At 46.5% G+C, this 12,846-nt stretch overlaps 1 protein-coding gene across 1 annotated transcript in view; it reads left to right on the top strand.

Moving 5' to 3' along the window:
- The window catches only part of olfm3a (olfactomedin 3a), a 29,569-nt gene extending 25,550 nt beyond the window's left edge, over window positions 1-4,019 (top strand). Inside the window, exon 6 of the mRNA XM_052011952.1 lies at window positions 973-4,019. Coding sequence (XP_051867912.1) covers window positions 973-1,668 — 696 coding nt within the window. The 3' untranslated portion in view covers window positions 1,669-4,019. The remainder of the gene's footprint in view (window positions 1-972) is intronic.
- The last annotated feature ends 8,827 nt before the right edge of the window (window positions 4,020-12,846 follow it).

Here is a 12,846-nt window from a genome sequence, read left to right as displayed (position 1 = left end):
AAAAGCCTCTGACTATCTACCCTATCAATACTTCTCATCATCTTATACACCTCTATCAGGTCCACCCTCATCCTCCGTCTCTCCAAGGAGAAAAGGCCGAGTTCCCTCAACCTGCTTTCATAAGGCATGCTCCGCATCCCAGGCAGCATCCTTGTAAATCTTCTCTGCGCCCTCTCTATGGCTTCCACATCTTTCCTGTAGTGAGGCGACCAGAACTTGTTCCTGATTTACTTGTGGAATGTATTGGGATTCTCCTTAATCTAACCTGCCAAGGATATTTCACAGTTTCTTTTTGCCCCAAAGCTTCTTTAATTCCCATGTTCATTTCTTTGTGTAGAAATAAATGGGCCATTCAAATACAGGGACAAGTGGCATACTGCAGGGATCAATGCTTGGGACCTAACTATTCACAATACAGAGCAATACTCCAATCATCCACTGTCTGATTGTTTGGAAATTCAGACGAGTTGGCATCTGGCTTGATGGGTGCTGATTCCTGCACTTGCTCTGACTCAGTGGGCCCTGTTTCCATCTCCCTTTAAACTCACTGGGACCCCATTTCCTGCTCTCCCTTTAAACTGAGTTCACTGGAAAGCTTATTGTACTGCTGTGTAACTTCGAAACAAAAAGTGATTTAAAAGTGAGGCACAAAAAATTCTGCAGATGCTGGAATCTGGAGCAATACACAAAAAGTGCTGGAGGAGATCAGCAGGTCAGGCAGCATCTATGGAGGGAAATAAACAGTCAACGAGACTTCAAGTGTGTTGGTGTATTAATAGAAGTACCGTCCAATAATCCGGAAAGTTCACCAGTCTGCTACCACCAAAGTCCTGACTGTGCCAGATTATCGGCGTTTTACTGTGTTGTGTTGGGCACAAGTGAAACGTGAGTCAGAATTTGTTTTCCACAGGAGGAAGCTCATCCTCTCTACTGGTGCCTGTAATTGTGACTGTGCTGTGGTTTCTCTGCCAGGTGTGGTACATGGATGGATACACAAGCAGCAAAGTGGTGCAGGAATACCAATCCATGGCGGACTTTGTGAGGGGGGAGGATTTCAAGCTGTACCACCTCCCCTACCCCTGGGCTGGCACCAATCACCTGGTCTACAATGGCTCCCTCTACTTCAACAAGTATCAGAGCAACACCTTGGTCAGGTACAACTTTGAGACAGGTTCAGTACAGGCCCAACGCAGCCTGGAGTATGCCGGCTTCAATAACATCTACCCCTACACCTGGGGGGGGTTCTCTGACATTGACCTCATGGCTGACGAGGGAGGGGTCTGGGCTGTCTACGCAACCAACCAGAACGCAGGAAACATCGTCATCAGCCAGCTGGACACCCAGACGCTGGAGGTGCGTAGGACCTGGAACACAGGTTACTCCAAGAGGAGCGCGGGAGAGGCGTTCATGATTTGCGGCACCCTGTATGTCACCAACTCCCACCTGACGGGAGCTAAGGTCTACTACGCATACTCCACCAAGACCTCCAGTTACGAGTACATCGACATCCCCTTTCACAACCAGTACTTCCACATCTCCATGTTGGATTACAATGCCAGAGACCGCACGCTGTATGCATGGAACAATGGCCACCAAGTACTGTTCAACGTCACCTTGTTCCATGTCATTCAGACCCAGGGACACATGGGATCCCCTGGGGAAGAGTAACTGGGGAAAACTTCCCACTCAAAGTGAAATTTTCAAACCTTACCTTTCCTGTTGTGAGTCTTTCGTAAAATAATGCCAAGGCTTTTAACTAAATCTGTATGTAAACAGTGTGACAGTTCCTGTCTCAATATGGCTGCGCTACTGGAGATAAATTCTTCCATTTACTGTAGACAACAAAACTGCAGTAAAACTCTGATAATCCAGCATGTTTGAGACTTTGGTGGTACCGGACTTTGGATGTAACTCCAAGTAATATACCAACACACATTTAATTCACCTTTTGTCAATTACATAGTAGCTTAATAAATTTTCCAATCAACCAGTTGAGGTTAAAGGGAGGGTTGGAAATGGGACCCCAGGGAGCTCAGAAAACAGGGCCACTGAAGTTTAAAGGGAACACAGTAAATGGGACCTTGGTGAGTCTAAGGGGAGTGGGAAACAGGACCATGGTGAATTTAAAGGGTGTGCATAAAACAGAGCCCGGTTGAGTTTAAAAGGAGGACAGGAAATAGGGCCCTGTTGTGTTTAAGGGAAGCATGGGAAATAGGGTCCCAGTGTATTTAAAGGAAGTACAAGAAACTTGGCCCCTGTGCGGTTAAAGGGAGTGTGGGAAACAGCCTGCTGAGTTTAAAGGGAGCAGGGTAAGTGGCGTCTTGGTGAGTCTAAAACAAGTGGGAGGAGCATGATCTTTAAAGGGAGAGCAGAAATCAGCACCTGGTGAACCAGTTGCTGAAGCATCATGATTTCCAAACAACAGAGTAGCTGATTATCTGTGTTTTACTGCAGATGCTTTTGTGAAGTGGACTCTATGTAATCTCTTGTCTCTCTGTGTAATCTTTGGTTCTTTGATTTTTAAAAATAATGTTAGCCTAGAAGTTGGATTGACCCTTTTGTTGGAGCTTAAATTCATTCCCCGAAAGGATTCATTAAATTGGCCAAGTACATGATGAAACAGCACTACAACGGATTACACTTGTATTGGACACAGTCCAGAAGGATCCACCTAGGATGAGATGGTTGCAATATCACGAGCGGCCAAAGAAGTTGGATCTGTAGAAGTTTAGAAGAATAAAGGGTGATCTTCCTGTAATGTAGAAGATCCTGAGGGGGCGTGACACTGCAGATGTTGAGATGTACCATAACTTTCATTGAACAACTTTATGAAGTTAGAGCACTGTGTACAGTTCTGGTAGCCACACTGTAGGAAGGATGTGATTGCACTGGGGAGGGTGCAGAGGAGATTCACCAGGATGTTGCCTGGGGTGGAGCATTTCAGTATGAGGAGAGATTGGATGGGCTGCATTTGTTTTCCTCAGAGCAGAGGAGGCTGCAGGGAACCTGATGGAACTGTACAAAATTATGAGGGGCACAGATAGGATGGATAGGAGGAAACTTCTCCCCAAGCAGAGGTGTCTAAAATTAAGTGGTATATGTTTATAGTAAGGAATGAGAGGTTTAGAGGAAATTTTTCCCCCAGAGGGGGGTTGGAATCTGGAACATACTGCCTGACAGGGTGGTGAGGGCAGAGACTCTCAGAACATTTAAGAAGTATCTAGACAAGAACTTGCGTGACCAAGACGTAGTAGGTTATGGACTACGTGCTGGTTAATAGCATTAGTATGGATGGGTACAATGGTTGTCACAGACTCAATGAGCCAAAGGCCCTATCTCTGGGCTGTTTGACTCCATGATCCTAGGATTACAGGATACACCCAACAACACAAATGGATGCCAGCAGAGAGGAATCAAACATAACCAGTGCCAGGATACATCGGCCTTGTTGAGAAGTGCCTGTTCTAAGTTCCCAATAGGTGAGATCAGACTCGGGGATAGAAACAGAAATTAAGAGCAGCCATTCATCCCATCGAGTCTGCTCCATAATTCAATATCATCATGGCTGATCATGCAAATTCAGTCCCATTTCAGCTTTCTCGCCACATCCGTGATCACTCCAGCCCTGAGGAAATGTATAACTCTTTCTTCAATAGATTTAATGATTAAATCGTTAATACTGTCTAATCTGAGCAAAATTGGTTTTATGTACAGTTTACTCCTGAAAAGCAAGGCACTAATGGATCCAATTTCTAGGTGTACACATGTTTTTCTTTATCTAAACCAATGTTTTTATAACTCATTTAAGTAAGAACTGGATGTCACAAATGTTTTTAAATTTTTCTCCTTGTGTTTTGCCTTTTTCAGACAGGACTCAGTATGGTCAAATGTTCCTGGTCAAATTCCAGCAATGTCTGCGGGCAAAGTGCAAAAAACTTATCTTGTAGACCACTTGTAGAATATTCTCATTCTTAAATTGATTGTCATTTCATTGCATTGTTCTGTCAACACTCATTCAATTTTTTAATACAATGTGTGAGTTCTCAATATAGTTAATAAATATCGATATTGAAAACACTTTTCATATGTTTACTTACAACCTAGAGTGCCGAGCGCAAGATCCCCGATGGTTCGAAAGGGGACAGAAAAGAATCAAAATAGTGAAATATCAAGAGAACAACAGAGGGAGATAGAGAGTTGTGACACAGTACAAGAGGTAAGATTATGCAGAGAGAGAAGGGGAGAGAGGGAGAAAGAGAGAGACAGGAGAGAGATGGGAGGGAGGCAAAGGACTGGGTGGGGGGGAGAGAGAGAAGTATACATACAGTTCGCCATCTCCAACGGGACCCCACCACCAAGCCCTTCCCCTCCCCACCCCTTTCTGCCTTTCGCAGGGACCGCTGTCTCTGCAACTCCCTCATTCACTCCTCCCCTGCACCCCCCGCTCCCATCCCCCCCCCTGCTCCCATCCCCCTATCCCGCTCCCAGCCCAGGAACTTTCCACTGCCCCCACCATAAGTGCAGCACCTGCCCCTACACCACCTCCATCCAGGGACCCAAACAGTCCTTTCAGGTGAGACGGAGATTCACCTGCATCTCCCTCAATATCATCGACTGTATTCACTGCTCCAAGTGCGGCCTCCTCTACATTAGTGAGACCAAGTGCAGACTAGGTGACTGTTTCGCAGAACACCTGCCCTCTGTCCGTAACCACGACCTGCATCTCCCCATTGCCGGTCACCAACTCCCCCTCCCACACTATCACTGATATGTCAGTCCTCGGCCTCCTCCACTGCCGGGAGAATTCCAAGCGCAAACTAGAGGAACAGCACCTCGTTTTCCGTCGTGGGACCTCGCAGCCTAACGGCATGAACATTGAATTCTCCCACTTTAAGTAATCCCCCCCCCCCTCTTCCCCCCCCCCACCCCCCACCCTGCCTCTTCTCTTCTTCCCTTTCCCAGCCTCCTTTTTTTTCTCTCTCTTCCTACCTTTGACCCATCCCCCGGTGGATCTGCTCCCCCCCCCCCACACCTGCCCATCACTGTCTCTTACCTGCATCTACCTATCACCACCCTGTGCCCACCCCGCCTCCCCTCTGTTGTCCACCTATCACCGCTCTGCTTTTCCCTCCTATATATCGGGCTTCCCCTTTTCCTATCTTCAGTCCTGAAGAAGGGACCTGACCCGAAACATTGACCGCCTGCTTTTCTCCACGGATGCTGCCTGGCCTGCTGAGTTCCTCCAGCAGCTTTGTGTTTTTCAACAGGTAGAGAGAGCTGCAGAGGGAGATGTGTGATTAAGTAAAATCACGGGGAAAGGGAGATATTCCAATCCACACAAAGCAGTGTCCACACCAGTCAAGCAACAGGTTAACGTGGTTATAGGCAGGGAATGTCATAAAGTTGTAGAGTCACACACAGAAACAGACCCTTTGCCCCACAGAGTCTACACCAACCATCAACCACCAATCCTACACTAACCCCATTTTATTCTCCCCACATTCCCATCAACTCCCTCAGATTCTACCCCTCACCTACACATAATTAGCCCACCAAACCACACATCTTTGGGATGTGGGAGGAAAGTGGAGCAATCAGAGGAGTTGCAGGGAGAACGTGCAAACTTCACACAGACAGCACTTGAGGTCAGGATTGAACCTGGGTGGCTGGAGCTATAAGGCAGCGGCTTTACCAGCTGTGCCACTGTCCTGTCTGATGTTCAACATTAAAATAGGAAATCAGGTGGATTGGCTGAGGACATTAACTGGTGAGATTGGGAGAGAGGGTACTTGTCTTCATTAGCCAGGATATAGAATGTAAGCGGTAGAACCATAGAACACTACAGCACAGAAAACAGGCCATTCGGCCCATCTAGTCTGTGCCATAACATTATTCCACTAGTCCCATTGACCTGCACCCAGTCCATAACCCTCCAGACCTCTCCCATCCATGTACCTATCCAATTTATTCTTAAAACGTAAGAGTGAGCCCGCATTTACTACATCAGATGGCAGCTTGTTCCACACTCCCACCACTCTCTAAATGAAGAAGTTCCCCTTAATGTTCCCCCTAAACCTTTCCCCTTTCACCCTAAAGCCATGTCCTCTCATACTTATCTCTCCTAATCTAGGTGGAAAGAGCCTACTCGCATTAACTCTGTCCATACCCCTCCAATCTTAGTATCATCAGCAAACTTGCTGATCCAATTTACCATATTATCATCTAGATCATTAATATAGACAACAAACAACAATGGTCCCAGCACAGATCCCTGAGGCACACCACTAGTCACAGGCCTCCAGTCTGAGAAACAGTCATCCACTACCACTCTCTGTCTTCTCCCACACAGCCAATTTCGAATCCAGTTTACAACCTTTCCATGGATACCTAGTGTCTGAACTTTCTGAACTAACCTCCCATGTGGGACCTTGTCAAAGGCCTTACTAAAGTCCATGTAGACAACATCCACAGCATTTCCTTCATCTACTTTCTTGGTAATTTCCTCGAAAAACTCCACAAGATTCGTTAAACACGATCTACCACGCACAAAGCCATACCGATTATCCTTAATCAGCCCTTGGCTGTCCAAATACTTGTATATCCAATCCCTCAGAACACCTTCCAATACTGATGTCAGGCTCACTGGCCTGTAATTACCTGGTTTACTTTTAGAGTCTTTTTTAAACAACACAACAACATGAGCTACCCTCCAGTCCTCTGGCACCGCACCCGTGGCTAAGGACATTTTAAATATATCTGCCAGGGTCCCTGCAATTTCTACACTAGTCTCTCTCAATGTCCGAGGAAATATCTTGTCAGGCCTGGGGGATTTATCTACCTTTATTCGCTGTAATACAGCAATCACCTCCTGCTCTTTAATCTCTATATGTTCCATGACACTAGTGCTTGTTTCCCTTCCTTCCATATCCACGATGCCAGTTTCCTGAGTAAATACTGATGCAAAAAAAACTGTTTAAGATCTCCCCCATCTCCTAAGGCTCCACACATAGATGACCACTCTGATCTTCTAGGGGACCAATTTTGTCCCTTACTATCCTTTTACTCTTCACATACTTGTAGAAACCTTTCGGGTTTACCTTCACATTATCTGCCAAAGCAACCTCATGTCTTCTTTTTGCCTTCCTGATTTCCTTCTTTAGTATTTTCTTACATTTTCTATACTCTTCAAGTTCCTCATTTGTTCCTAGTTGCCTATACCTGCTATACACCTCTCTCTTTTTCTTAACCAGATCACCAATATCCCTTGAAAACCAAGGTTCCCTATGCTTGTTAACTTTGCCTTTAATCCTGGCAGGAACATGCAAACTCTGCACTCTCAAAATTTCGCCTTTGAAGGCCTTCCACTTACTGAACACATCCTTGCCAGAAAACAACTTATCCCAATCCACTCTTCCTAGATCCTTTCTCATGGGGCAGGCATGGTAGCATAGCGGTTAGCATAACGCTTTACAGCGCCAGCGACCCGGGTTCAATTCCGGCCACTGTCTGTAAGGAGTGTGTACGTTCTCCCTGTGTCTGCATGGGTTTCGTCCCACATTCCAAAGACGTACAGGTTAGGAAGTCATGGGCATGCTACGTTGGCGCTGGAAACATGGCGACACTTGCAGGCTGCCCCCAGAACACTCTATGCTAAAGATGCATTTCACTGTGTGTTTCGATGTACATGTGACTAATAAAGATATCTTATCTTATCTTATTTCCACAAAATAGGCCTTTCTCCAATTTAGAACCTCAACTCGAGGACCAGACCTGTCCTTATCCATAATTAACTTGAAACTAATGACATTATGGTCACTGGACCCAAAATGCTCACCTACCTGCTCGCCAGACCTGACCTGTCAGGTTCCCCAATAGAAGAACAAGTATTGCATTCTCTCTCCTTGGTACCTCTATATATTGATTTAGAAAACTTTCCTGAACACATTTGACAAATTCCAAACCATCCAGCCCTTTCACAGTGTGGGAGTCCCAGTCAATATGTGAAAAGTTAAAATCCCCTACTATTACAACTTTCTTTTTCTTACATCGGTCTGCTATATCACTACAGATTTGTTCCTCCAATTCTCTCTGACTATTGGGCCACACCTTTCCTGTTCTTCAGCTCCACCCATATGGTCTCTGTAGACGAGCCCTCCGGGTTGTCCTGTCTGCACACAGCTGTGATATTTTCCCTGACCAGTAATGCCACACCTCCCCCTTTCATCCCTCCCCCTCCATCACGTCTGAAACAACGGAACCCTGGAACATTAAGCTGCCAGTCCTGCCCCTCCTGCAACCAAGTCTCACTAATAGCAATAATGTCGTAATCCCACATGCCAATCCACACCCCAAACTCATCTGCCTTACCTACAATACTCTGCATTGAAATAGACACACCTGAGAACATTTCTATCACATACAAACCTTTGGTTTCTGTCGATACCTGCAGTCCTCGCATGACCTTTTTCCTCCTCCACCTCACTATCTGCTCTAACACTCTGGTTCCCCTCCCCCTGCAAATCTAGTTTAAACCCCCTGGAGCAGCACGAGCAAACCTACCCGCAAGTATGTTAGTCCCCCTCCAGTTCAGGTGAAACCGTCCTTTTGGAAGAGGTCCCACCTTCCCTGGAACAAAGCCCAATTGTCCAGAAACAGGAAGCCCTCCCTCCTGCACCATCTCCTTAGCCATGTATTTAGCTGCATGATCCTCCTATTTCTAGCCTCACTAGCACGTGGCACTGGTAGCAATCCTGAGATTGCAACCTTGGAGGTCCTGTCCTTTAACTTTGCACCTAATTCTCTAAATTCTCTTTGCAGGACCTCCTCCTCCTTCCTATCCACGTCATTGGTCCCTACATGGACCACGACATCTAGCTGCTCACCCTCCCTCCTGAGAATATGGAGAACTCAATCTGAGATATCATGGACCCTGGCACCAGGGAGGCAACAGACCATCCGGAATTCTCGATCTCTCTCACAGAACCTCCTATCTGCCCCCCTAACTATCGAATCCCCTATCACTACTGCTCTCCTCTTTTTCCTCCCTTCTTTCTGAGCTGAGGGTCCCGCCTCAGTGCCAGAGATGTGACCACTGCAACTTGTCCCTGGTAGGTCGTCCCCACCAGCAGTATCCAAAACGGTTTACTTATTGTTGATGGGAACGGCCACAGGGGTGCTCTGCTCTTTCTGTCTATACCTCTTCCCTTTCCTAACAGTCACCCAGCTACCTGCCTCATGACTTTTAGGGGTGACTATCTCCCTGAAACTCCTGTCTATTTCTGCCTCTGCCTCACGAATGATCCAAAGTTCATCCAGCTCCTGCTCCAGTTCCCTAACACGGTTTGCCAGGAGCTGCAGCTGGATGCACCTTTTACAGGTGTGGTCATCGGGGACAAGTGTGCTGTCCCTGACTTCCCACATACTGCATACGGAGCACATGACTGCCCTAACTGCTGCCTTCATTACCTACTCCGGTGGGAGGTTATGGTACAACTTAATAAAACAATGATTAGACCACATCTGGAGGACTGTGCAGTTCTGGTCACTGCCCCAAAGGAAAGACATGATCGAACCTGAAAAGGTGCAGAAGATAGAGATTCACCAGGTTGTTCCCTGGGATGGAACATTAATTTATGAGGAGAGACTAAGGCTATAGGCTTATACAGCCGATAGACTTGTAGGCTGGGGTTGTTTTCCTTGGAGTGGAGAGGCTAAGGGGGGACCTGATCGAGGTATACAAAACTATGAGAAGAAAACAGAGTGGATAATAGGAAACTATATTCCATAGCAGAGGTGTCTAAAACTAGGAGACTTGGGTTAGGGTGAGGGTTGGGAGGTTTAGAGGAGAGGAGATCTGAAGAAGTTTTTCACCCAGAGGGAGTTTGGAATCTGATAGAATCATAAAGTCCTACAGCACAGAAACAGGTCCTCTGGCGCATCATGTACATGACGACCAGAGCAGCACACAATATTCCATGTACACTGAAACCAGTGTTTTGTAAAGTTGCAATGTAATATCCCAACTCTTACTTTCTATGTAGGCACAGGAGATTCTGCAGATGCTGGAAACCTGGAGCAACGAACACAAAATGATGGAGGAACTCAGCAGGTCAGGCAGCTTTTATGGAGGGAAATGAACAGTCAACATTTTGGGCAGGGACCCTGTCAACATAGGACATTATAGCATAGTACGAACCCTTCGGCCCACGATGTTGTGCTGACATTTTATCCTGCCTTAAGATCTATCTAACCCTTCCCTCCCACATAGCCCTCAATTTTTCTATCATTCTGGGGTGGTGGTGGAGGCTGTACATTGGATAAGTTCAAGAGATTGTTAGATAAGCATATGGAAGAATTTAGGTTATGTGGGAGGAAGGGGTTAGATAGTCTTAGGTGTGGTTTGAAGGGCGGCACAATGTGGTGGGCCGAAGGGCCAGTATTGTGCTGTATTGTTCTATGGTTCTATGGTTCTATCCAAGAGTGTCTTAGATGTCCCTAATGTATCTGCCTCCACCACCTCTGCTAGCAGTGCATTCCATACACACACCTCTCTGTGTACAAAAATGACCTCTGACATCCCTCCATACCTTCCTCCAATCACCTTAAAATTGTGCCCCATTGTGTTAGCCATTTTCACCCAGGGACAAAGTCTCTGACTGTACATTCTATAGATCCATAGAACCACGCCTAAGACTAACTAACCCCTTCCTCCCACATATCCCCGTATTTTAAATTCCTCCACATGCTTATCTAACAATTTCTTGAATTTGACCAACGTATCAGCCTCCACCACCACCCCAGGCAGCGCATTCCATGCACCAACCACTCTCTGGGTGAAAAACTTCCCTCTGATATCTCCCTTGAACTTCTCATCCATTACTTTAAAGCCATGCCCTCTTGTATTGAGCATTGGTGCCCTGGGAAAGAGGCACTGGCTGTCCACTCTATCTATTCCTCTTAATATTTTGTATACCTCTATCATGTCTCCCCTCATCCTGCTTCTCTCCAATGAGTAAAGCCCGAAGTCCCTTAGTCTCTCCTCATAATCCATACTCTCCAATCCAGGCAGCATCCTGGTAAATCTCCTCTGCACCCTTTCCAACGCCTCCACATCCTTCCTATAATGAGGCAACCAGAATTGGACACAGTACTCCAAGTGTGGTCTAACCAGAGTTTTGTAGAGCTGCATCATTACTTCGCGGCTCTTAAACTCGATCCCATGACTTATGAAAGCTAACATCCCATAAGCTTTCTTAACTACCCTATCCACCTGTGAGGCAACTTTCAGTGATCTGTGGATATGAACCCCCAGATCCCTCTGCTCCTCCACACTCCCCAGAATCCTGCCATTAACTTTGTACTCCACCTTGGAGTTAGTCCTTCCAAAGTGTACTACCTCACACTTCTCCAGATTGAATTCCATCTGCCACTTGTCAACCCAGCTCTGCATCCTATCAATATCCCTCTGTAAGCTTCAACAGCCCTCCAAACTATCCACAACACCACCGACCTTTGTGTCGTCTGCAAATTTGCTAACCCACCCTTCCACCCTCTCATCCAAGTAATTAATAAATATCACAAAAAGTAGAGGTCCCAGAACCGATCCCTGTGGGACACCACTAGTCACAGCCCTCCAATCTGAATGCACTCCCTCCACCACAACCCTCTGCTTTCTACAGGCAAGCCAATTCTGAATCCACACTGCCAAGCCTCCCTGGATCTCCTGCCCTCTGACCTTCTGAAGAAGCCTACCATGTGGAACCTTGCCAAATGCCTTACTAAAATCCATGTAGACCACATCTACTACACTACCCTCATTAATCTTCCTGGTCACCTCCTCAAGGAACCCTATCAGGCTTGTGAGGCAAGATCTTCCCTTCACAAAGCCATGCTGGCTGTCCCTAGTCAGTCCATGATTCTCTAAATGCTCATAGATCTTATCTCTTAGAATCTTTTCTAACAGTTTGTCCACCACAGACGTAAGGCTCACTGATCTGTAATTCTCTGGACGATCCCTACTACCTTTTTTGAATAAGGGAACAACATTTGCCACCCTCCAATCCTCCTGTACCATTCCCGTGGACAACGAGGACTCAAAGATCCTAGCCAACAGTTCAGCAATCTCCTCCCTCGCCTCGCGAAGCAGCCTAGGGGATATTCCATCAGGCCCCTACCTATGCCTCTTATCAACTTCTATATCAAGTCACCTCTCATCCTCCTTCACTCTAAAAAGAAAAGCCTGAGCTCGCTCAACCTATCCTCATAAGACATGCTACCCATTCCAGGTAGCATCCTGGTAAAGCTCCTCTGCACCCTCTCTAAAGCTTCCACGTCCTTCCTATAATGAGGTGACCAGAACTGAACACAACTCCAAGTGTCGTCTAACCACAGCTTTATAGAGCGGCAGCACTGGCCAATGCTCCGTCCAACTTTCAACTCTGTCCAACAATCCTGCCGTAGCCTTAGACAACCTTCTCACTATCCACAAAACCACCACCAACTTTTATGTCTTCTGCAAACATACTAACTGTGGTTGACAAGACACATAGAATATCTTGTCGAGGAAGAAAGAAGCTTACCTGAAGTTTAGAAAGCAACGATCAGACAGGGCTCTGGAGATTTACAAGGTAGCTTAAGAATGGACTTACGAGAGCTAGAAGGGGGCATGAGAAGTCCTTGGCGAGTAGGATAAAGGAAAACCACAAGGTGTTCTACACGTATGTGAAGAACAGGAGGATGACGAGAGTGAGGGTAGGACCAATCAGGGATAAAAGAGAAACATGTGCCTGGAGTCAGAAGAGGTAGGGGAGGTCCTTAATGAATACTATGCTTCAGTATTCAGCAGTG

Source organism: Pristis pectinata, chromosome 3 (genome assembly GCF_009764475.1).
Source record: "Pristis pectinata isolate sPriPec2 chromosome 3, sPriPec2.1.pri, whole genome shotgun sequence".
Taxonomy (NCBI): Eukaryota; Metazoa; Chordata; class Chondrichthyes; order Rhinopristiformes; family Pristidae; genus Pristis; species Pristis pectinata.
Note: the sequence above shows the minus strand (reverse complement) of the source record. Positions and strands in the feature narration are given on the sequence as shown.